The sequence below is a fragment of the Lepeophtheirus salmonis genome, chromosome 6 (assembly GCF_016086655.4).
Source record: "Lepeophtheirus salmonis chromosome 6, UVic_Lsal_1.4, whole genome shotgun sequence".
Taxonomy (NCBI): Eukaryota; Metazoa; Arthropoda; class Copepoda; order Siphonostomatoida; family Caligidae; genus Lepeophtheirus; species Lepeophtheirus salmonis.
Genome location: NC_052136.2, coordinates 25,896,643 through 25,921,429, shown reverse-complemented (window position 1 = coordinate 25,921,429; position 24,787 = coordinate 25,896,643). Strand labels below are relative to the sequence as shown.

At 32.3% G+C, this 24,787-nt stretch overlaps 1 protein-coding gene and 3 long non-coding RNA genes across 4 annotated transcripts; 1 reads left to right on the top strand and 3 right to left on the bottom strand.

Moving 5' to 3' along the window:
• Window positions 1-11,898: 11,898 nt before the first annotated feature.
• LOC121120180 (uncharacterized) lies at window positions 11,899-14,959 on the bottom strand. The gene is made up of 5 exons (XR_005864945.2): window positions 14,821-14,959; window positions 14,709-14,762; window positions 14,328-14,636; window positions 12,388-12,631; window positions 11,899-12,321 (listed from the first exon to the last, which is right to left on the bottom strand). It is a non-coding gene; the product is annotated as an uncharacterized lncRNA (long non-coding RNA).
• A 1,300-nt stretch (window positions 14,960-16,259) lies between these two features.
• Window positions 16,260-16,786, bottom strand: LOC139905667 (uncharacterized). Its single transcript, XR_011780635.1, has 3 exons — window positions 16,649-16,786; window positions 16,459-16,584; window positions 16,260-16,400 (listed from the first exon to the last, which is right to left on the bottom strand). It is a non-coding gene; the product is annotated as an uncharacterized lncRNA (long non-coding RNA).
• Window positions 16,787-18,140: 1,354 nt separating this feature from the next.
• Window positions 18,141-18,558, bottom strand: LOC139905668 (uncharacterized). The gene is made up of 2 exons (XR_011780636.1): window positions 18,430-18,558; window positions 18,141-18,369 (listed from the first exon to the last, which is right to left on the bottom strand). It is a non-coding gene; the product is annotated as an uncharacterized lncRNA (long non-coding RNA).
• A 2,797-nt stretch (window positions 18,559-21,355) lies between these two features.
• On the top strand, window positions 21,356-24,473 carry LOC121119617 (nucleosome assembly protein 1-like 1). The gene is made up of 6 exons (XM_040714329.2): window positions 21,356-22,030; window positions 22,098-22,338; window positions 22,964-23,126; window positions 23,186-23,442; window positions 23,507-23,912; window positions 24,090-24,473. The coding sequence occupies exons 2-6, from the start codon at window positions 22,249-22,251 to the stop codon at window positions 24,218-24,220; spliced, it is 1,047 nt and encodes a 348-aa protein (XP_040570263.1). The 5' UTR covers window positions 21,356-22,030; window positions 22,098-22,248; the 3' UTR covers window positions 24,221-24,473.
• Window positions 24,474-24,787: the final 314 nt, after the last annotated feature.

The window sequence follows — 24,787 nt, the reverse complement described above, 5'->3', positions numbered from 1 at the left end:
TTGCCCATCATAAGGCAAAATATTTTCTTAGTGTATGTGTGTATGTAGTATTTCCGTTTATGCACTTCCTGGTAGTAAGTTAAGATACCAATATAAAAAATAGAATAGCATTTACTTAAAAATAAAAATGTTATTTCAATGCTCTAAAATATCATTCATTTAGCATTCATGGGTATTTTTAAACTTAGAGTTAGGTCAGTAGTAAATAAAATCCCTGACTTTGTCATCATACGAGAAAGAGATACTAATATGTACAATGTAGATACATGAATTGTAAAACCTGTATAGGTAGTTGTAGTCACTCACTTCAGTTTCATCACATATTAATATATTATGTACATCCGGTCTTTTGATTCAATCTAACGCAGGACTTATGAATATTATGGAACTAAATAAATTCAAATAAAAGCTTGAAAACGTTTGGAAAAAAAATAATTGTGACTTTAAAAACATTGTGAACATTAGCCAAAAAGATATCCAGGAATGCATAGTCACCATATTATTTTATAATAATAAGCAATATGTAGTGTTGTAAATCCTAAGCATTTTTTACTGTACGAGTTTTTTTTGTCGTGCGCAATCTGAGTAGTGTTTTTTAATTTCTAAACATGTTAACATAAATCTTTCATGCTTGCGGAGAAAACATCTAAGTATAAAGTAAATACGTGTAAATTCACTCATGAAAGACTGAAGATGTGTTTGGGAGTTATAAATAAATCTAGGTCTTTATTGGACTCAAGGTAGAATTGAGGATTAAATATGGAGTAATCTTTGCTTATTTCTTTACAAGATAAAGACTAGGGATTTTTATTTTCTTGCTTGCAGCTAATCTAATGAAAGGACACGCTGGTTTCCTCCAAAACATTCTTCCAATTGTCAGGGTTACAAAATACATTTTTTTTTGTACATGCTTACGATTTAGAATCCCACCTATAACAACCCCCCTTAAAAACCAAACCAAAAAATTCAACAGACGCTTATTTATAAGGAACATTAATTCTTGTCTTATTTTGAACATAAGATGAGAGTGCTTGACGTTTTTGGAGTAAAGGCTAAAGTACGGAAATTACTTATTAATAACAAATAACCCATTTACACTTTTATCGTGTAAAAATTCGGTTCTAGGATGTTACGCCCTGGGCAGTTTCGGCCTGCGGATATTTTGCCCTCATACATATATTATATCATAAATGTATCTTCCACATATAATTTAAGATTTGGAATCAGTTTTTCCTTCGATTGAAGTCATTTGTAATGCATTTTTGCTTCATTAGTGTAAAATGAGTGTATTTAATTCAATTTTAATATATTTTAGAATAGAACATATTAAACATGAATGTTGCACCTTTTTATAACGAGTTTGAACCGACTTCTTTAAAAACCGTTATACTTCCGATGAGAGAAAAGAAGAAGAAACTCTATAAACAAATAAATAATCATGAGATGAAGTCTTATCTGTTACATTATCCAATGGCCACTGGACGATTAGGACTAGAGTCGATCCTGATCTTACTCCGTCTTGAGATATGTTGACTAAAAAAGGAATTGAATATTTTATATTTCTTAGCAGGGATAAGTCAAAGGAATTCTGATGATGATCGTTGCAAGTCTTATCCTATTTAATTTTAATATTTTATGCCAAAAAGTTATTAATAAACAATAAAGTATTACAAATACTCATAGTATATGTTAATGATATGTGAAACAATTTCTCAAATAAAACACTAAAAACATGTAAAATTAAAGTCCTCCCTGTAACAAAACTTACTATTATGTTGTTCATTCAAAATTATTTATTTGTGTTCCTTCTTCCTCTTTTTCCTCAGTTTAAGTACACCGGCAAAAATACAGTTCAAATTCATTGTAATAAGAAACAACAATTATTTTATATCAATTACTCAAATGCCATTGTTTTATAATTAAAGTTGAAGTAAAGGAAGACGTTAAATTATATGTAAGGATACATTTATACTATAATTTATGTATGAGGGCGAAACTTCTACAGGGCGAAACTTTCGAGGGCAGAAATTCCTAGGGCGAAACTGCACAGGGCGTAACTTCCGGTCACGGAAAAAAATCAATTTTGAGGCTAATTCGTTCATTTTTTCCCTTGAGTAATTCAATTTTAAGGTGAAAAAATTTATTTGTAGAAATGTTTACTTTAATTATATAAAAAGAAAATGGTAGGGTGTCACTAATTGTGTTGAACAGAAGCTGGATTTCAAGGTATTTGTTTGAAATTTGCAGCTTGTTTAAGCCAAATCCCCAGTTTAGCCTTGGTGCAGGATTATATTGATATGCATCTTATTGTTTGAGAAAATCTTTTTGATTCACCATAGCAGTAATAAGTTAAAGAGAGTAACAAAATAAAAAAGAGAAACAAAACGATAAAGGAACAACAGTATGAACGGCCAGGGGCGTTCGTAAGATTATATTTTGGGAGGGGCTTGGTTTTTGGATTTAAAATTTTTTGGGTTGTTTTTTTAAATTCAACTTTTTTCTAAAAAAATTGAAAAATTTAACTTTTTTGTTAAAGAATTTCTAAAATTTAATTAAAACAATAATTTTTTTTTTAAATCATAGCATTTCACAAAAAAAAATACATTAATGGATAAACATTTAAAATATTACATCTTTTGGAAAAAGTTTCAAAAATTCAGAGCTGTAAAAAAAAAATACATTTTTTGTAAAAAAAATGCAAAATCCAAAGCTATTCTGAAAAATTAAATTTGTTAAAACCTACAGCTCTTCATAAAAAAAATTTAAATATTAAATTTCAAAAATCCGTAACTATTCTCAAAAAATTAAATTAAAAAAAAAGATTAAAATATTAAGTTTTATAGTGAATAGCAAAAATTACTTTTTTTTTCTTTTTTTTTTTTTTTTTTTTGGGGCTTCAATTTTTGCTATTATTCATTTTTCAGTTGCTTTAAAATGATCAGTTCTAATTTTCCGCTCAATATCCAAGTCTTTCAATAAATCAAGATATACCCTGTAATGTCTCAAAATAAAATCATATTTGAGGATATTGTTGATTATTTTAATGGAAATTGAAAACATTATCTTCTAATTAAAGAAAATCTAAGAACATGTTTGTAGTTGTCCATTGCAAAAAAAAATATTTATTTCTTGGTATGTACATAACTATATTTCCACTACACCCACAATGGTTGTTACTAAGGATTTATTATTGAGCATTTACACGTTGCTTTAATTTATAAACAAGATGTTTCTCATGAAGCTTGGTACACAATCTACACATTAAATGTGAATATCAGTGTGTGTGTGCGTATGTTTGTCTGGGAATCACGCCCAAACCAGATTGGATTTATGGATTTAGCTCAAATTTTTATGTAGGTTCTTAAGGCTTACAAAATGATTTTAATTACAATTTTTTTGGGGTTCAGGGCCATGGCAGCCTTTTTAATAGTATTTTTCTAAAAAAAAAATTTGGGATTAATAAATAACTATTTTATATAAAATAAAGAACGTAAAATCTTAATAATGCTCCATATTGGTATGTGTCTGTATACTTTTTTGAAAGGAGATTATAAAGTTCAGAGAAGAGAGAATATGACAAGGGATTTTTGATAATAATAGGAAAGATGAGTAAACGCTTTAATATTTTTTCATCTCTAAACCTTATAATCTATTTTTTTTTCTTTTTTTTTTAAGAAAAAGAGTGCAAAGATATATACCAACATCCAGAAAAAATAATTCTTAGAGTCTTTATTTCTTGTTTCATATAAATCAGAAGTGTTCATGATTATTTTTAATTTCTTTATGTCCCGAAAACGCCGAGTAAACCTACTCTAGTATACATAATATAAAAGCTAATAAAAAATCGGTCAAAATAAACCAAACACAAATAACAGACAGTCTATTACTCTTTCATAATTGCTTCTTTTTTGAAATTTCACATATATACATATACATTCTTAAAAATGAGATCTATAAAAATTACCTCGTTTCCATGGTTCGATTAACACATTATATCGGATAATTACTTTCTGCTAAAGTAGTCTGTAGAGTTAGAAAGAGACTGTTTTGAAAAATAAAAAATGTCTTGTATCTTTGTTAGGGAGGAAACTTTTCAAACTACCCTCGTATGTATTATTTAATATGTTACAAAATAAACATATATTGACAAAATGTCAATACATTAATATATTTTGTATAATAATATACATTGAAACTTTTAAATGGCAAATTAAATCTATGTTGTATATACTACTAATAAACGTCATGTTTCGCATATTAATGCAAATAAGGCCATCATAGTCGTATGCTTATATATCTACGAGTATTATTTATCATATTTATATAGGTAGAAAATAAAATTTGAAGACTGACTTAAGTGAGTGGAGGGTGAAATTTAGTTGATGATTTGATGACAATTTTTTTTATAGTGTTGTGTTGAATCGAACAATTATCAACTCCACTCGATCATAAAACAGAACAAAGTTTGTCACAATATACAGGGGCGTCTATATATATACTTTTTTCAAAAAATTATTTTTTTTTTTGGAAAAAAAATCCAAATATTAAATCTTTGGAAAAAATATTCAAAGATCTACAGCTATTAACAAAAATTCTAAATTAAAAAAAAATTAATAGCTATTACAAAATATTCAACTTTGGGAAAAAATTACAACCCCTCCAGCTTACCCCCTGCAGACGCCCCTGATATAGTACATGAAATGTAGATAAGTAATAAACTGATATTATTTATTGGCTATAAATAATTAAATGTGCAGTGGGTATGCGTAGCTAGTGTTATGACAGTCCTTATTTATTTAGGACTGGTTTATTTTAAACAATAGTGTAACTAATTAAAAAATGGCTCAATGTCGAGACTATTTCTGCAAAACTAAAAAAAAAGTATTATTAGTACCTATGTGAATAAATTTTAATCATTATTAATAATGCAATTAATATAATTAATTAATTATATGCTTTTCGATGACACTTTATCATCAAAGTATTAGTTCATAATAATAATTTCTAACCAATGCAATTATATATTAAAATAGTCATACAAACTTAGTATTATCAATACAGACAGCATTATTCTGTAGTTGGTACTTACTTTGATTTTATCTATCTTTATTAATTATATATGATCCTTTGAGAATATATTTCAGTAACAATATATAATTCTCTTTTTCAGTGGACTTTCAGAAAAAGGATATAGCAAAGTTTGTTTGTCTTTTTGTCGACGCCAATGATTAGTGTTGGACCGATTTAAAAAAACTAAAAAGACTGCAATCCTATAAATCCAGTCCTAATAAAATTTGTCAGTCCTTTAAGACAGATCTTTATCAGTCTTTTATGGAAACTAACAGAACTGAAGTAACGTAGTTACTACTAACTACGTCATTTGAGTCTCTAAAATTTCATCATTTTTTTTTCTCGGGCTTTATTAAGATACATTCTTTATGTATTTAAAAATTATTCTAAAATATTAATAACAAAAACAACGAAATCACATCAAATATATCATAATAAAACATATCAGGTAGAAAGTTACAAGCGATATTAAATTAAAATTTCAAATTAAATGCAATTTAAAGTACTCGAGTACAAAGTTAAAATAGAAATTATTCCATTTATATAATTGTCTTCTATAGTTCTTAGCTTATATAAAATATACTGTGGTTTGGTGGTTATGGTGTCAATTTTAGCGTATTTACTGGTTATCAGAAAGTCGATCCTTCAAAGTTTCTTACCATGCCGCTCTTCAATGAGTTGTATAATACTTATGTAGGTCAAATATCGTTGGAAGTATTCCCACATGATGTGATTTGTCGTTTCAGGTATTTCTTTGCATAAAAAGCATAAATTTCTTTCGTCTTTAAAAAACTTGTTAGCTACATCAAGTGTTCCTGTTAGTAAACGATATTTAAACCATTTTTATGGAAAAGTTAGGAATTTAATTCACATAGCATTCATACATTCTGCTGGACTATCACTACTAGAATTGTTTAAAAAAAAAGAAGAAATAAAGATGAGTGGCGTCATCAAGGACCGAACTTTATAAGTTTTTAGGACTGACACAACACTAGCGTAGCTATATATACATATTTCTTCCTTTTCCACTTTATCAACTTGATTTTATCTTTAACGATTAGGTTCAACCACCGACCTATATAATAACTGGATACTCAATAGGCAAAGAGAAGGAGAGTCAACCGTCAGCTTTCGGCAGCCATCTTAGGTACCTGTAATTTGTATATGAAGATATATAGGAGATTTATCTCTCACTTCGAACATTGGAGGCACAACGATATTATCGAAGCTGTACAAGGCTTAAGATAAGGATAAGATTCAAGTTCTTCTCCTTGCCCTTTTAATCCAAATTAATTTATGTACTATGTCGTATGTTAATGCCTATAATCGGAATCCTTCTTTTAGTTAAAGCACTCTTACACTTTCAACGTTCAGTGTCCACACTCACTTACATCTAGATCCGTGACCTTATCCTTCTCATTGATACCAGATGTTATACAATAAAGTAATTGTTTTTTTGTGAACAATAAACTAGAATAATTTTATTACAACAATCTTAGCTACTATTTATTTTTAGAAAATACAAATATAATATACACATGATGTGTTAGACCTTTGAATCATTGATTCTTAAAAATAATTTTTTCGAATGAGACTTTCGTATGAATTCTTTTTTAAAATGCTCTGAAATGAGGCTTGGCTTCATGATAAAACCTAATTTTAGAGTATGTCATGATAATACGTTTTTGTAATTTAAGGATATGGTAATAGCGTTTCGTTAAGACCTGTACCTGTGTTGCCGGTATAGTCTCACTAAGTTGTTCTTCATCAAGACCAATGTTGACAAATCCATCAAATCTGTTGCCATTCCATTAAATTTTTTTGAAAACTGACATTTCGTCTAATGTCAAATTGACGAGAATATCTTCTTTACATTCGAAAGCCTTACTGACCTTCGATTTAAGAATATCAAAGGAAGATTGAGGAAAACCTGGATCACTATCCACATTCGAATACCTGTTTCGAATGGTACTGATACTAGGCAGGCACAAGTCTTTCGTAGATAACTATATTCTTTTGTCGAGTAGAATGACAATGTCAAAGCAAATGCTTTGAGCTCAGGTGAGTAGCTACTGCGACTTCCCTTTATACCAGTTCCGATTTGCATCCTTTTTAAAAGGTTTTTAGGAACGTCAGACATTGTATCAAGGATGGATAATAAGCCTCTTCTGATAGCATTCTCTTGGACCTCAGGTATTTTAGAACCTCGACCAAGTTTCCTAACTTCTTGGAGATTGCATTCCTTTCACATTTGTATTTTTTAGAACGGTTTGTAAGCTTGGAAGTCATATTCGTTTGCCAGTGGAGCTTATCCTTAATGACTTGAGCTGATGGGAGATAATAAGGATGATCCAATTGCACATTTTACGTATCCTCAAAGTGAGAAGGATCTATTTCGATTCCAGGAGATGGTTTGACCTTTTTAGGAGGTGAGGAGTACTCCTTGTAGGAGACTTGCGTTTTTGAAGAGTTCTTGCAACTTCTTCTTGAAGGCGAGGTGGAATGCTTTGAATAGAGTAGGGACAGCTTTTTCTCTCAGCCTTACAACGTTCAGAGTCCGATTGAAGGATTCCGGAGTAAAATGTCTGAACAAATTCTCGAAAACTTTTTGGGAGTAAAGTCATCTTGCTTGAGATTCATTAACCATTGTCTGCATCTCTCTGGATCATGGGTCGGAAAACAATGATATGAAATTGAATTGTCAGCAGCATACTTGTTTTTGCAACTAAATGCGACACAAGACATGGTAATCCTCGACTTGTATGCGCCAATAATTTGCATTAAATTATTAATGAATAAGTAAAGTCACTAAAGAGCGTTTCGTACAAATAGGTACTCAAGATGGCTGCCAAGAGCAGAAGGGTAACTCACTCTTTTTCTCCTTTTTATTCTATAGGTTGTGCATCCAGTTATTGTATAGGTCGGTGGGTTCGACATAAGTTGACCCAACACTATTTTTTTTTTCAGTATGAAGAAATTGAGTATTATATCATGATGTATTAATATATTTTTTCAAATTCTATTAAATCAAAATGAAATTCGTAGAATCAGGTTTTTTTAAAGGAATGTCCTTGACCACTTAAGCATATACATATTTACTATTATACAGTTTTATAGATGTATGTCCGCTAATAAAAACGCATAACCAGGGTATTAATTTCAAAAACAGAGACAAATGCAGACTTTAAATATAAATTAGTTATAAGTAATATATAAGTTGTTTAGAATTCTGAGTACGTATCTAGGACAATGTTTCATTCTGATTAGATCAGATTCCTAGTCTCTGGAGGACAATTTTTTTTTCTCGCTAATAAGTTGATTAATATGTCTTTCTTAAAAGAACAGGTTGTCGATTTGAAAATGCAACAAAAAATTAAAAATCCAAAAAACCGAATGATTGTACTAATGGAAAAAGAGAAAACGTATATTGAAAACGAATTAAATAAATAAATTATACAAGGTTAATTGAATTACAAGTTTATGCTATCATTTAATTGGGCTTGCCAGAATTTTCAATTTGATGTACCGGACCAACTGCTGGGCACGACAAACATATTTTGACGTCATATAATAAAATAGCGGTACCCTAACAGTAACAGTCAGGGAAGGCAATATGTAGGTACTCTTGGTAATAGTTATACTCTTTGACGTCACTATTAAAGAGCGTGGTGAAAGTCATACGACGGAAAAGAGTTTTGGTGTAACCTTGGAATTCTGAAGAGGATTACTGAGTTAGTCTTAGTATATATCTTAATTATGGTTGAAGGAAAAAATATATTTATAATTATTATGTTGTCTTTTGACAAGTTTAACTAAATTCTGTGTTTAATTAAAGCATTAACAAAATGATTCGAAATAAATTAAGTATATAATACGGGTAGGTCCTAGTACAATTATAATATATTTCACCTCTTTTCAATTAGAAATATTTTTTGAACGAATAAAAAATTTATGATAAAGTAGGTTCTGATTTGTTTATTGATAAAAATACAACATAGCCGATGGATGCACTATGACAATCACTTTTAATTATGAATACTTACATTGATTGGTAGTTATATCAATACTTTAAAATACATGCATAAAACTTAAGTATTTAGTATTAATTATATTCTAGGATGGAAAAAAGAACAAAGAAATATCCCTCAATTACATCATTTATTTGACAAATACTATTTTTCACTGTTATAATAATGTCTTTGTTAATTAATTGTAAGAATACATATTTTTAAAGGATAATTATATTTTACATAATACTTCAAGCATATTATCAAATGATATTTACATGTCAACGTGATGGATGTGTTTATAAAATTAGTATAATCAATATAATATCTGCAAACGATTTGTGTATATGCATTCATTGATCGAAGAAAGAAAGGTTCTGTTAATATTATTAAATGTTGCGTTGATTTTTCAGTTTTTATGAAGTACAAATATATTTCAATTTTTTAGAACAAGAAGGATATATAATGAGGAGGAGGCAAACTCACACTTAAGGCATAAAATACAAAAATAAATTAATTTGGATGTACATGATCATCAGCCACTAGTGGATCTGAATTTGAATAAAATGCTCTGAACTGTTTTTGATATAAAAACATATACCACCTTAAGCATTTATTAATATTATAAAATTCAAATAAAATTAAGTAATCCCAGATATTTGCTCACATTCAGATGACTATCCGTTTCCCTAGATGCTTTACAAAAAAGCAAATTCTCTTTTTATTAGTCTTCCCATACACACTCTAACTATATATTTTATCCACAATTGTAAACTATCAAACAAAGGGTTTATTAGCCCTTTCACCTTATGCATCTAATGCGAATCTAGTTACCCTTCTTTCGATTTGACTCAAATAGCTTTGTCCTGTTACTTGCTCAATTAACTAGTAAATATCTAAGATTTTTATTCTTAACTATGCTCAAATTTATAAAAACAGTAATGAAGTCCTGATTGTCTTTTTTAAAACCTATCTTTACAAAATATCGTTTTCTGAAAAATGGTACGCTATTTTTTGATTGTATAAATAAATAGAATTATGTTGGATCTCAAGGGACCGACAAAATCTTTTCGCTATTAAAGAAATCTGCATTATCGAATTAATACTCAATTATAATTACTCATTTGAAATGGTATAAGCGAATATCTGTATCAAGAATGGACACCTTTTTGACAGGAGGATTAGCTCAAGGAGAATACGTAAAAGACGGACATATTCAAGGCGAATCCTCCTAGAACCAGATACCTTAGCTGGGTTTTATTGTAGTTATTATCGTGATCCTTGTGATATTCCTCTTGATTCAAAAGATTTATGTATAGTATGAATAAAAAAGTTTTTAATTTTCATTGAGGCTGTTGATCCCTGGCCAAGGTATTGTATCTATTAACTAGACAAAACAGGGGTTGGTTAATATTATATTTATATTTTACTAGTAATGTCTGTTGCATTATTGATTAAATAAATTATTACTTGTATTTTTAGTCTGAACACTACATAATATATAAGTAGGGGAATCCATTTTTAATGTTTTAGGAATGCAGTAGTTGACGATTTCAATGGGTTTTTCTCATTCGATTTTCTCATTTTTGGTCAATAGTGAAATCCTTTTAAAGAAGTAAATAATATTTTAAACAATAGTGTAACTAATTAAAAAATGGCTCAATGTCGAGACTATTTCTGCAAAACTAAAAAAAAAGTATTATTAGTACCTATGTGAATAAATTTTAATCATTATTAATAATGCAATTAATATAATTAATTAATTATATGCTTTATCAGTCTTTTATGGAAACTAACAGAACTGAAGTAACGTAGTTACTACTAACTACGCCATTTGAGTCTCTAAGATTTCATCATTTTTTTTTCTCGGGCTTTATTAAGATACATTCTTTATGTATTTAAAAATTATTCAAAAATATTAATAACAAAAACAACGAAATCTCATCAAATATATCATAATAAAACATATCAGGTAGAAAGTTATAAGCGATATTAAATTAAAATTTCAAATTAAATGCAATTTAAAGTACTCGAGTACAAAGTTAAAATAGAAATTATTCCATTTATATAATTGTCTTCTATAGTCCTTAGCTTATATAAAATATACTCTGGTTTGGTGGTTATGGTGTCAATTTTAGCGTATTTACTGGTTATCAGAAAGTCGATCCTTCAAAGTTTCTTACCATGCCGCTCTTCAATGAGTTGTATAATACTTATGTAGGTCAAATATCGTTGGAAGTATTCGCTCATGATGTGATTTGTCGTTTCAGGTATTTCTTTGCATAAAAAAGCATAAATTTCTTTCGTCTTTAAAAAACTGGTTAGCTAAATCAAGTGTTCCTGTTAGGAAACGATATTTAAACGATTTTTATGGAAAAGTTAGGAATTTAATTCGCATAGAATTCATACATTCTGCTGGGCTTCGTTGGGATATATTTCGTTTTTTAAATAATTTTGGAAGGGCGGAAGAGAAGGACTTTGAAAAGTTTCTTAGGAAGGCCGTCGAAATTGATAAAATAAAAGAGACAATTGATATTTGGAAATTCACATATGAGCCGAAGATCGAAGATAAGCGTTTAGAGGCAATTTGATTGATCAGGGACTTATACGATATGACATCCCCTGCGATATCGGTGCATATGGTTGTTATGTTCATTTTATTTAAACATTCCCTGATCGGCATCTCCCATTTCAATGAAAGTTCATATTTCTCCATAATACTTCTATATCCATCACAAAAACTTTATATTCCAGCTGAAAATCTTAAAATATTGATAATATTTTTGAGAGACCATAACACTGTTATCTAAAAAACACCTACTTTCCTGTATGAAAATATGATTGAGATATTCCTGCCAGAAATGTTCGTTGTACCATGGTTTACAAATCTATATGCTATTGAGAGACATCCAAAAATAAAAAAAATGAAATAATCTAAATGGTTATAGATTCTATTTTGAAAATATTTTTTTTCTAGTGAAATTCGAAAAATGTGCGTTCCATATCTGATATTTTCAGGCATTTCAAAAAGACTAAACGAAGTAGATGCATTCCACTTGGTATTATATATATATATATATTCCAGGCCCTGATTTTATTCCACATGTTCAAACTTAGAGAAGAGAAAAAGTTATTTTTTTCTTCATTCTTATATAAATATCCTGCAGATTCATTTCCAAGCTATGGGATCCAATACAAGAACCAAAAATTCTGACTTCCTCACCATTTTGAAGTCTTGCTACTGCTGTTCAATTAAGCCGTAGAATAATCTTTAGAGTTTTGAATACTAGTATAACATTTCATTACATACAAATATAGGATCATTAGATGTCACACCAGATTCATCATAATTCATAAGCTCTTTCAAGGAGACAAGATACCTGAAGTTAAAAGTATGACGTGTTTGACTAGAACGTATTATTATCAAGATTGTGTCATTATGTTTCTAGATGTTTTAGCGGTTCCGATTCTTGAACCACTAGAAAAGGAACCAACAAAGTGGAACCGGGACCGCAATATATTGCTTATTGGTCTGGATGATTGTGCTTATGTTCCTATATAGATTATATAAAGAAAATACAGTATATTTATTATTTAAAAAAAAAAGCTTTAATCGATGAGTCAATTTTCTGAGTTTTTTGGGTTTTTTTTTGTGCTATTGCAGCGTTTTCTAATATTTTTTTTTACGTCGCCAGTGTGATACAGTTATATCTGAGTTCAAAATAGCTAAGGGCCTCTTATGGATCTGGAAAAGTGGTTTTAAAGTGTAAATAAAGAGGGTAGATTATGGATCCTGTTCCACTACTAAGCTTGTCGGGTCCCTATAATATACTAATACATTTTTAGCTGGAGCCTCCTTCATACAAAACATGTGTACTATGTATGTGTAGACTGAAAGCCATCCTCAATTCTACACCTAATAAAAAGATAGGACTGATAAAAAAAAGACTGAAAAGGGGGGATTAGGAAAGGATTAGGAAATCACCTAGGACCGATCCAATACTACTAGTGATTCATAAAATATGTCCTGCCGCAATGTAAAAGAAAATAAACTGAAAATTAACGTAGTAATCCTGACAACTTGAAGAATGTTTGGGAGGAGAGCAGCTTAGCCGTCATGATCAGTTGCAAGCAGACGTGAGAGGAAGGGAAAAAAACACCAATCCATAGAGATAAAATAGTTAGAGTGATGCTGAGATATAATAATATTAATTAAATCTTTAAAGAATTAAGGAATATCATATTTTATTTAAAGTGTATAAATTATATATCATTTGCAAAACTTGAACGTCAGAGGATTCAAGGTTTTGATCATACTCATGAATCTTAGTCAATTTAAGAATCTATAATTATTATTTCTTAAATTGAATTATAGTCAGAATACTCTACCAAATCCATCATTTTGAAAGGTTAAATAAAATTACATTTGAATTTAAAAATTGGAATAAAATAGTAATATTCTGTTCAAAAATACTTTATTCACTAATTGACATATCTAAATTTATATCTATAATTATAATAATTAATTCGTAAATAGGAAATCATTGAATTACAAGCTAATATTAAACCAACAAAATAAAAAAATGGTAGAATAATAAGTATTTTTGTTTGAAACATCGTAGCGAAAAAGTTGCTATCGGGCTGATAATTGAATAGACGTATTAATAGATGAAAATGATATGATCCCCTGTATATTAAAAAAATAGCCAAAGTTAATGTGATCATCCCAATAATTTGAGGAATGTTTGGACGAAGAGTAGCATGGCTGTCATGACGTTTCATTAAACTAGCTGCGAAAGCTTTGATATGACGGAAATAAATAAGGATATCTCTATGATGGGCGTCTCTAAGCTTTTGGACTGCACTCTTCAGAAGAAGAGACGCACGCCGGCTCCATAAAGTGGCTAGATGTTTTGCCACGTATTATTAAAATTATTCACTGTTTAGAAGAATAAGTACTTAGTTTTGGTGTGACGACGTTATTGTTTTCAATAAATTATTTAGTGATTTTTAATTATTTAATTGTTTCTTCTTAGAAAAGAATGGGACGTAAATGCTTTCCCCCAGGTTGTAGACAGGGGTACGACGGTACCCCCAAGAACCCTGACATTAGTTATAACAAATTTCCTGATTTCAATAATCCTCATCTTCAGTCATGCTGGGAAACGGCAATACCAAGATCCATCACGGATCTTAAAACCAAAACAACCCTTTAGACAATAACAGAAAATTCAAGGATATGTTGCCTACATTTTAAAAAGGAAGACTTCATTACTAATTCCGTTGACAAGCGACATGGGAAAGGCCGGTAGTATAGAAGGCAACTTCGTAGTCGGTAAGCAGCCCAAATTTCTCGTAATTGATGTATTATTTATCAATTTATGACTTGCAAACGCTTGAAAAATGATGTTGTCCCCTCAGTTTGGCCAAAGCTAAGCAATACCATCCTTAAGCCCCCAGACTACTTTTCCTTGTCATCACCACCACCAAGGCCAACTCGAACTTCCACTAGTAGTCAAAGACTCCAACTAAAACACCAACGCCAAGAGGCCTTGGAGTCTGAAATGTTCAATGAGGAAGAAGTGCACACTTCAACTGATATGTTTGATAAGTTAAAACGGAATACATTACCATCAGGATTTCTTCTTATAAAAGCACCCAAATTGTCACTTGTAAAACTTGAAGCTACCAAGGACAAGAGCCTAGAAATCAAAATAAGTTTGGAAATCGAGGACAACCTTACCTTCAAAGTTTTCCTAGGACATCAGATGATCAGCAACACTAAAGTATCTCACTGTCTTGGATTAAAATCGAATAAGATCAATTCCGTGACTGAAGCTATCAATATTGCTGCATATTTTGGATCAAAGGAGCAATTGACTCAATATGACACGTGTGAAGTCATTATGAGCTTGTTGTATAGATTGAAATAATCTCAAGACTTGGAGACACCCCAAACATCAAAGTTGGAATTTTTAATAGAGCAGTTGACACTACTCTTCCAGAACCCAAAAGTGAGGAGGTACAGTGCAGGCCTTCTTTCTGTTTGTCTTTTGTGGCAAAATAAGAGTACTGCCCTCTACGACCAAATTTATAGATCAAATACTCTCACAATTCCATGTCCCCAGCATCTTAGTGTCCTTTCAAGTGCTGTAACTGTGGAGGCAGGATTGTCAGTTTCAACCATACAATATTTAAGTACCAGAATAAAGGACCTCAACAGAAGAGAACGTAATGTGACTCTCATAATTGATGAGGTCTACTCTGGTCAAAGAGTAGAGCTTGTGAGAGGCAAGTTTCTACAAACTGAGAACAAAACCACTAAAACTGTCCTCACCTTTATGATAAAGTCTACTGGGGGAAAATACATGGATGTTGTATTTCTGATCCCCGTGGCAAATTTAAATGCCGAATTCATCTTTAGTCAATATATAGTCATCATCACTACACCAAATTGGATTTATTGTTGTAGCCTTATTTGTCGATAACCACCCCGCCAACAGGAACTTTTACTTGCAGCTTCTTTGTGCTGGTCATCTGCAAAACGTCCATAATTAATTATCTCAATGTGCTCTCCTCTTTGATTCTGTGCACAATTTCAAAAATACCTATAACTGTTTTCAGCGGCAAGAATACTTCAATATCCCCCCCTGAACTTCCTGGGTGCCAAAACGTTTTTACGTCCCAATTTTGGACACATTAGAGAGATCTATCACAAGGAATCCACGTACAAAGTAAGCCAAGCTCATAAACTTACTCTGAAGTCTCTTCATCCTACAACAATGGAAAAGACGAACGTGCAGTTAGTCGATTCTATTTTTCATGAATCAACCATTGGATCCCTTAAGTTTTACTCCAATGAAAGACCTGAGTTGATAGACACAGTTGAGTTTCTTGAATTTGTACGAACCATGTGGAACATCTTAAATGTAAAAACACCAACAGTTGTGCTGAGGAAAAATGACAATATATTGCAAACCCATCACAAAAGAAAATCGTGCTGGTTTGTTCTTTCTCAAAGAGTTTGCCGACTTACTCACTGTTTGGGAAGATAGTGGTGAAAGAGGACTCACGAAAGAAACTTTTTTGGTAACTAAGCATACTTGTTTGGCAGCAGCAGATCTTGCTGAGTACTTGCATTGACAACTAAGCGGAGCTAATTATTATATTAGTGTTAGAGAAATATTGGAGGCAGAAAAGAAAAGCAGGGTAAAGTGTCTCTTAAAATTCCATTGTATGACCACCTTTGAGATTAAGGACGTGATGACTGATGTAGACGAGAATAAAGTTGAAATACTTCCCATTGATTGGGAGGCTTCAGACCTAAAGAAAATGGGCAGAATTGGAGAAAGTAATGCATTGTATATTTGTTGCTGAATACCTCGCATTCTCTCTCAATAAGAAAACGAATTGTTCATCATGCAGATCTCTTTTGGTTGGTAATGACTCTCCATTTAACACTGGCTTAAGATTGATGACTGAATCCAAAGAAAAAAAGTTAACTTGCCTAAGTTGATAAAAATTATGAGTAGAGCAGGGCTCTCAACTCCAACCGATATCCTATTTCTTACTTGTCTTTAAGCTCATTCTTTATTCAGCTTCATCACCAACGTACAGGAAAGAAAGGATTCACTTCTTAACACCTCGAATCCAAGAGCTTCTTTTGTAATTACGTTTCGGGGAGAAATGCTGGATAGTTCTAATTCATCTTTTGAAGCTATGAATGCCATTCTTGCGGACAAGGTCACAAATGGAGTAGTTTGCACGGCTAATTCTCTTCAATGTGATGGGCAAGAATTTGGAGAGTCAACTAATTGATGGGGAGGAGAAAAAGGACTCCAAATCAGAATACAGGTAAGAATGGCTTCAGTCAGGTTCCACTTAATTATGTACATGTTAATATATTACTTGAATTCTCTTTTATTTCCTAATAAAAACAATTACCCGTCCTTATCATATTAGGTATGAAAAACTTCATCCTATTCCTATTTAAAACTGTCAGCCACTTTCTGGAGCGCGCTTTTACAGTCAGGTGTCCATAGAGACTAAAAAGGTGCGCTCCAAAGTATGGCATATTGATAGACATAAGCCCAATTTCTTTTTTTCACCATATACAATGTGAAAGAATTTATTATACACATTATTTTACATCAATAAAGATAATTTTAGTGGTACCTATATTATAATGTGATAAAGTTCAAGAATTATAGCATCGCAATAACACAGGACTCAAGAATAAAAATAATAGGAGTGTGTACAGTAATTATTAAAATGAAAACCCATGCCTACAAATTTATATTGAATTTGATTTAAGCTTGACAATCTTTCTTGAAAGCCTTACTTTCAGTTCACGTTCTCCTTCGGTTTTCTTGTCTGATTTTATCATTGAGTTGAACGACCAAGTTCTTGCCCATAACATTGAAAAAGACTTGAAAAATCTTGCCAAGAATGCTTTCCCATTTGTAACCCTGTTCACAGTCTATGCATGCCAAACATTTCTTCAATTACAGTTTCTGAGCTCTCCTGCATAAAATTAGCTCTTTGTTTTGATGCGTTGAGGAGGCATTCATTTTTCCCTTGTTTGCTGGCAATGAAGCTGAACAGACATTGAGCGTAGAGACACGTGAGGAATATCATGTATGTTGGAGTGAACATCACTCCTCAGCTCATGATGTCAATGAACTTGCCCAGATAGATTTGTTCCTCTTCAGAGTCTGCCACGAGCCTAATACTAGTGTGAAGTGAAGAGTCACCAACAACCAGAAATAATCTGCATGATGAACATTTTTATTGAGGAAGAAGGCGGTGTAACCCGTAACCATTTGTTGCGTCTTGACGAGGGAGAGACGCAAGCTTATTTATAATAGGAGAGATCCAGGATGACCGGGAGAGATGAGAGGAAGAAGGACGTGGAGGAATGAAACTACACACTGTTTATACGCTCATGTGTATTCTAATTATACTCTAAATATATTTACATAAGACGACACTATTTATAATACATAAAACTCAGTACTTAAATACATAAACGAATATACAGGAAGATAAAAACCAGAAAGGACATATTAAATACATAACATCACCCCCCAAGCACCAAATCCATGGCGGTGCTTAAACAGGTTCCTCTCCATGAACAGCAGCCTATAGATCCGCTCCATCCATGTCCAGGCGAGGACAAAGCATTCTTCCTTGTATTTTAAAAGTTTATCTCCATAGACGTGCCGTGCTCTCAGCACGCGCACCGGAGAAAGGAGAACAATACTCCTCATAAAGGTTTCAAGGACCCGAGCACCTTGCTCGTCCCTGGGAGAAATAACATTCACCCTTGTTGAAGTTTTAAGGACCCGAGCACCCTGCTCGTCCCTGGGAGAAACAACACTCACCCTTGTCGAGGTTTTAAGGACCCGAGCACCCTGCTCGTCCCTGGGAGACATCTTGCTCGATGTACCCTCATCCAACTCGGGATGATCCACAAGAGAGACCGTTCCACATCCATCAACCAATGATGTGAACGGGAGAGTAGGAACAGAGGAGAACCAAAATTGTGTAGGAATAAATCCATTGTTAATTATGTGGTCCCGGACCCGGACACACACTTCACTTCTTGAAAGTGACCAAGGTTCTCTTCCTTCCTCCACGAGGCCCAAACATAGGCACAGTCCATATTGCTCCGCCTTCCGTAGTCGAACGAGCGTTCTCCCCATCGACGAAAAAGGGCTACCCAACTCCAACAGGGCTAGCTTCGCCGACGATCCCACAGCAGGGAGGTCACGTGATCCTGATCCCATCCTCGTCGCCAATGTTGCGTCTTGACAAACGAGAGAGTCAAACTTCTTTATAATAGGAGAGATCCAGGATGACCGGGAGAGATGAGAGGAAGAAATGGCGTGGAGGAATGATACTACACACTGTTTATATGATCATGTGTATTCCAACTATACTCTAAATATATTTACATAAGACGACACTATTTATAATACATAAAACTCAGTACTTAAATACATAAACGAATATACAGGAAGATAAAAACCAGAAAGTTTCTTTTGCCTACAGAATATATCTGACACCGATATAGTAGTTTCGTCTGCTAAGTTGTTGGTAACAGCCGAATCTTTCCTCGATGTTATCAGACTGGAACATGACTAACAAAACGTAGATGAAGTCCTCATGTAGTCCGTCTAGCAAGTACTCTGGAAGTTCAGCTGCAAAATAAAAACATATTATATTATTAGAGAAAATGGAGGATTGAGTGTAATTATTGGAGGAGAAAGAGAAGAAAAAAATAAAGGGATGAATCCATTGGCGCCATAAAGGGAAAAGTACTTGGATATTCAAAAATATATTTTTTCCCTATCCTGCCACTAAAGCTTTTTATATTTTTTGCGATCCATTTTTTCTATTGACCATGCCTAAGATAGTGGACCCCTCAGTGATCATTAAGAAGCCCGTTGGGACCAAGATTTTGGACTTAAGTGCCTGAAACAAAGTATTTGCATTGCAACTTTAGCACTCAAGCCAATTGGAAGTGTGCCATAGAAAAGCATAGACAGTGCGCCAGGCACAAAAATCCTCAAGATCATCCCCTCCAGTGATAATAGCAATGGCGTCTTCAATACTGACCTAGTGAAGTCTTAGTTAATATTCCCCTTGCCAAGATCAACAACAGGGAGTTCAGATACTTTTTGGAGAAGTACGCGAAGAAGACGATGCCAAGCCGCACCAAATGATAATACAATTGAACAAGAACCTCCTTGATTGATACATTTTAATTATATATTTGTTTATTACCAGAATACATCCTATTTTACCAGATTTATTTACATATTTAGCTCCACTTTTATGCATTATTTGGACATTACTAGTCATGAACATTATTCTTTCTCTCCTCCAAAACATTCTTCAAATTGTCACCCTGACAAAATATTACCATATTTATTTTCGGTTTCTTTTCTTTTTTTTAAGCTCTATTCTACACTGGATTTTCATCACTGCCTATTTCGATCCTCAATTATACACAGAGTCCAACAAGTATTTACTCTTATAACTCCGCCACAAATCCTCCTCGTTACTTTTCGTTTTTGACGCTATTATATTATAATTATTTTATATGTTCTCTCTGAATAATGATACTAGCTTTGGAAAATAAAAAAAAAAACATATTTTAAGGAAGCAACAACAAAAAACCGGACCCTCTTCCATTATAATATTATTTTCATCCGTAGACATGTCCCAAAACTTACGGATGGGCAAATATTTGTAATTTAGAAAGACTTCCTCTAATTTGGTTGAGGCACAGTTCCTACTTTCATCAAAGAAAAACGTGCGGGACGTTCTCTTCGAAATTAAGAGAATTTACATCGTTAAAGAATTTGTAATGGGAGATATATAAAAAGTTGAATTAAATAGTTTTAATTCTGGTTTTTATTTCAAGAAAGTATATTTCAATAAGGATACAGGCTAGGGCCACTTGTCTGCAGTGCTCCCACTTAAAATTGGCACTGTCGATATAAAATCATAATTAATACATTCATTTGATGAACTCGCTTTGGATATTAGATCAATTTTGCGTGTAAGAGCTGAGGGAGCCTCTTAGTATCAATGCAAGGCAGAATACTAAAGGGATATCTGGAATACTTATCTCTTTGCATCTTTTATTTTGCATTACATATTATAAATTATTATGTTCTGCAGATAGTTATAGAGCAAATAATATTTTTTTAAGGTATATTAACAATAATATATACATTTTTACAATTATTTACAATCCTTACGTTTTAAAGGGCGTTAACTCCATGTTGTTGGAAATTCATATTCAGTTGCTTTCTTTCCATTTAAAGTGAACTAGGTAGAAAGAAACCCTCACTTCTTTTTTCTTGAAATATGTAATTGCAAAAATCAACCTGATGTGTATCATGTTTCATAGTAAAAGAATTCATTTTCATTCTCAATTAATGATCCATAATTTATTATTAGGCAGCGGAGGAACAAATACGGAATAATATTATAATCTCCAGCTCTACTATTAAAAAAGAAGAATCAATTCATATAAAATCCAACTACCGGCCGGTATTATGTTTATTGGACACGTTGATCTCATGAGTCATGACTGAGCGACATGGGTCAACTTTATTATTATTTTTTGAAAAGAGAATTATATAAATGCCTCGTGCTTCTGCTGATGATAACAAACAATATTATTTATTAATCACGGTGTTACGTATTTTCTTTGTACGTCGTACCTCACAAACACACCCGGTATTTTGTTGTCAGCTGTCGATGTATTAGCTCCTTTTAAGCTGTGAACAATTCCCAAAAATTATTGAATAATAATTACATAGTTGGGAAGAATGGACAAACTACCAACTGATTTTGGCCAATGTTTCACTACTTCCTTTTTGAAAAAAAGATTGCGTTGTATATTAAAAATAATAACGTGTAATACATATCCTTAATCTGTTTGTGATTTTATGTACGTTCGATTCTTTTAGAATGATGTTTATTAACCACTATGATGAATGGTGATCCCAGGTGCGTTAAGCTATAGTCCCTCCCAAATTAGAAATTTAAAAAAATCATTAATATGGAAAATAATTAGCCTCCCCCAAATCAATTTAACGATTCATTTTCTATAGAACAGGTTATTAAGAAACTTTTTTATGATTTAATCAAGCCCCCCACAAAAAAAAAAAAAAAAAAGTATATATATACATATAATGGTGCGGACGTCCCTGGATCCCTTACATTTAGAGCAAGAATTCCCTTTTGCATATATATATATATTGAATTTTGGGAAATAATATTATTCTTAACGATTAAAAATTAGGTTCTTTTAATATATTTTATTCCGAGAAGAACATGATTCGAACATCTTTTACATATTAGTAATATCGTAAAAGATATTTGAATCATGTTACTACGATTACATTGGAGTGAGTAAAGTAATAAGAATAGTAGTAAGTAGATGTCGCTTTGATCTTCCTTTTTCCTCTAGCTACTACATAAATTCATGTTTTTTGAAAGGCTGTTGGCAACTTAATATTGCCGCTCTTTTGCTGCTTAAGAGAAGGAGCGCGAATTTAACTTGAAAAGAAGAAGAGTCACACGACGACAAGGACTACGTAGTTGCTTCTGCTCAGTAGTAGTTTTAAGGAGTGAAATACGTTGATAAAATATGGGTGATCCGGATAATACTACTCCTGTGGAGGTTCCTGCGGAAATGTCGGTATTTCGTCAGTTTTTCAACTCTCTTGACGATTTAAAGGTAACTATTCTCATCATGGAACACTTGGCTTCTCTTTCTTTTTTATTGAACACGCGGTCATTGAAAGAAAGAGATGGCGCTAAAAAACGAGGAGGTTTTTGAGTGTAGTGGTCGAAGTGTGGAATACATTATTCCATGGAATTCCTTTATTTTTCTCACTTTTTATGCATTTGTGATGGAGGCTTTGTTCCCTTATAAGCTTGTTATGAACGTTCCTTCCTTATTAACTCCTTAAAATCTTAATTTTGAAGAATTGACTCGTCCTTTGTAAGAGCTTAGTGTTTGCTGAGAAACACGTGTTCTTACGTAATGCGTACTGGAACTCCTATGATGATGGATACAAGTCCAAGTGGACAGCACAATGAAATAACTTGTCATCCATCACCCGGACCTTTCCATTTGGCTCCCTATTTCTGAACTCTATTAACTGCCATGATGATTATGATCCCAATACCATTTTCCCCTGACACTTGATACAATTAGTACACACCTAGTAAAGGTTTTAATGTTCTGATTTACTTTATAAAGATACTGTACCTCGTGTGGATTACATTTTTTGCGGCTCAATTATTATTGAGTGAATCGTCAACAGTTCTTTCTTCAATATTTCTTTTTTTCTTTTCAGAATCTCCCTCCTTCAGTAAAAAGAAGAATTAAAAGTCTTAAAAAGCTTCAATTTGAAACGACAAAGATTGAAGCTGAATTCTATAGAGAGGTTCACCAACTTGAATGTAAATATCAGGAAAGATACACTCCCTTATATGAGCTTAGAAATAAAATAACTACAGGTAGGGACGATGCGATCATCATGGATCTCTTTTAAAATCTTATTCTATTTATTTGTAAGGTGCGTATGAACCTAATGATGAGGAATGTGAATGGGAGAGTGAAGAGGATTCAGACGAAGAAGGAGCTGACGAACAAAACAATAAAAAGCCAGAGGTGGTGGAGGCAGCTGACGATAATACGAAGGGAATTCCTGAGTTTTGGCTTAAAGTGTTCAACAACGTAGATATTCTAGTAGATATGGTTCAAACTCATGATGAAGCCATTTTAAAACATCTTGAAGATCTAAAGGTTACATTTAGTGAAAAAGATCCTATGGTATGAGCCCTTTTCTTTAATTATGAATTGAACTTGTCATTTTTTTTTTTTTTTTTTACTTTAGGGCTTCACGCTGCATTTCATTTTTTCTCCCAACGATTTTTTCACAAACAAAGTATTAACAAAGGAGTACATTATGAAGTGTGAACCTTCGGATGGAGATCCTTTTGGTTTTGAAGGTCCTGAAATTTACAAGTGTGTTGGCTGTAACATTGATTGGAAACCTGGTAAAAATGTTACTGACAAGGAAGTAGTTAAAACTCAGAAACATGCAAGCAAGGGCACTGTTCGTTCTACCGTTGATACGGATCAAGCCGATAGCTTCTTTAACTTCTTTAATCCTCCAGAGATTCCCGAAGATCCTAATGCGCAAATTGAAACAAATTTACAGGATCTTATATCAATGGACTTCGAAATTGGACATTACATTCGTGAAAAAATCATCCCTAGAGCTGTTCTCTACTTCACTGGTATGCTTTTGTTCAGTATTATAACTCGCGAGAGGGTCGTAAATAGTATTTTGAATTTATGAAGGGTTGAGCGAAGTAGTCGTCAAAATAGTTCATTTAAATCATTAATCCTCGTTTCATTGCATGAGCCTTTGTATTTTTCAGTTATTTAAACTAAATATGTCTTATGACCTGTAGGTGAAGCATTAGAAGACGATGGCGACGTTGAAGATGAGTCCAACGACGACGACGACGATGATGATGAAGATGATGAAGAATTTGGATCTGATAATGAAGTTCAGAGCAAGGAAGATTGCAAACAACAATGAAACTCGAATTTATTAACTTCTAATAGGAATGTTTTTCACTTCTCCATTCACCACGCGCGCAAATCCTTCATTAAATTTGAAATGATATATAAATTTATATGCTTAAAAGTAATCCATTTTGTCGTATAAAACATATACATATATATAGTTTTATATTAGACTGTTGAAGGTATTTTGATAATTACAAGCTCTTAAGACTCTTATCTCAATAGCATCTCTAAAATTAAATAAATGGACAAAATAAATCAAAAAATTTCATGTCATTTTGAATTTACCTCTCGATTGAAATATGCTCTATCCTTCACTACTTTTTATCCGATTTTACTACTGAAAATAATAATATTTTTCATGTAGAATAGCGGTTACTCGTTCAATGTTTGACGCTGATGAGTACCGTAAGCTACTTTAGAGCGTCTTTTTGATTCGAAATGCTTCAACCTTTTAGTGGGATTTATATGAATCAATTAATTTACATTTAAGATTTGGACACATATACTTATATAGTAAAAGTAGGACGACTTCTTAGAATGAGATGGGCAGCATACAAATTATACATGATAAATTAAT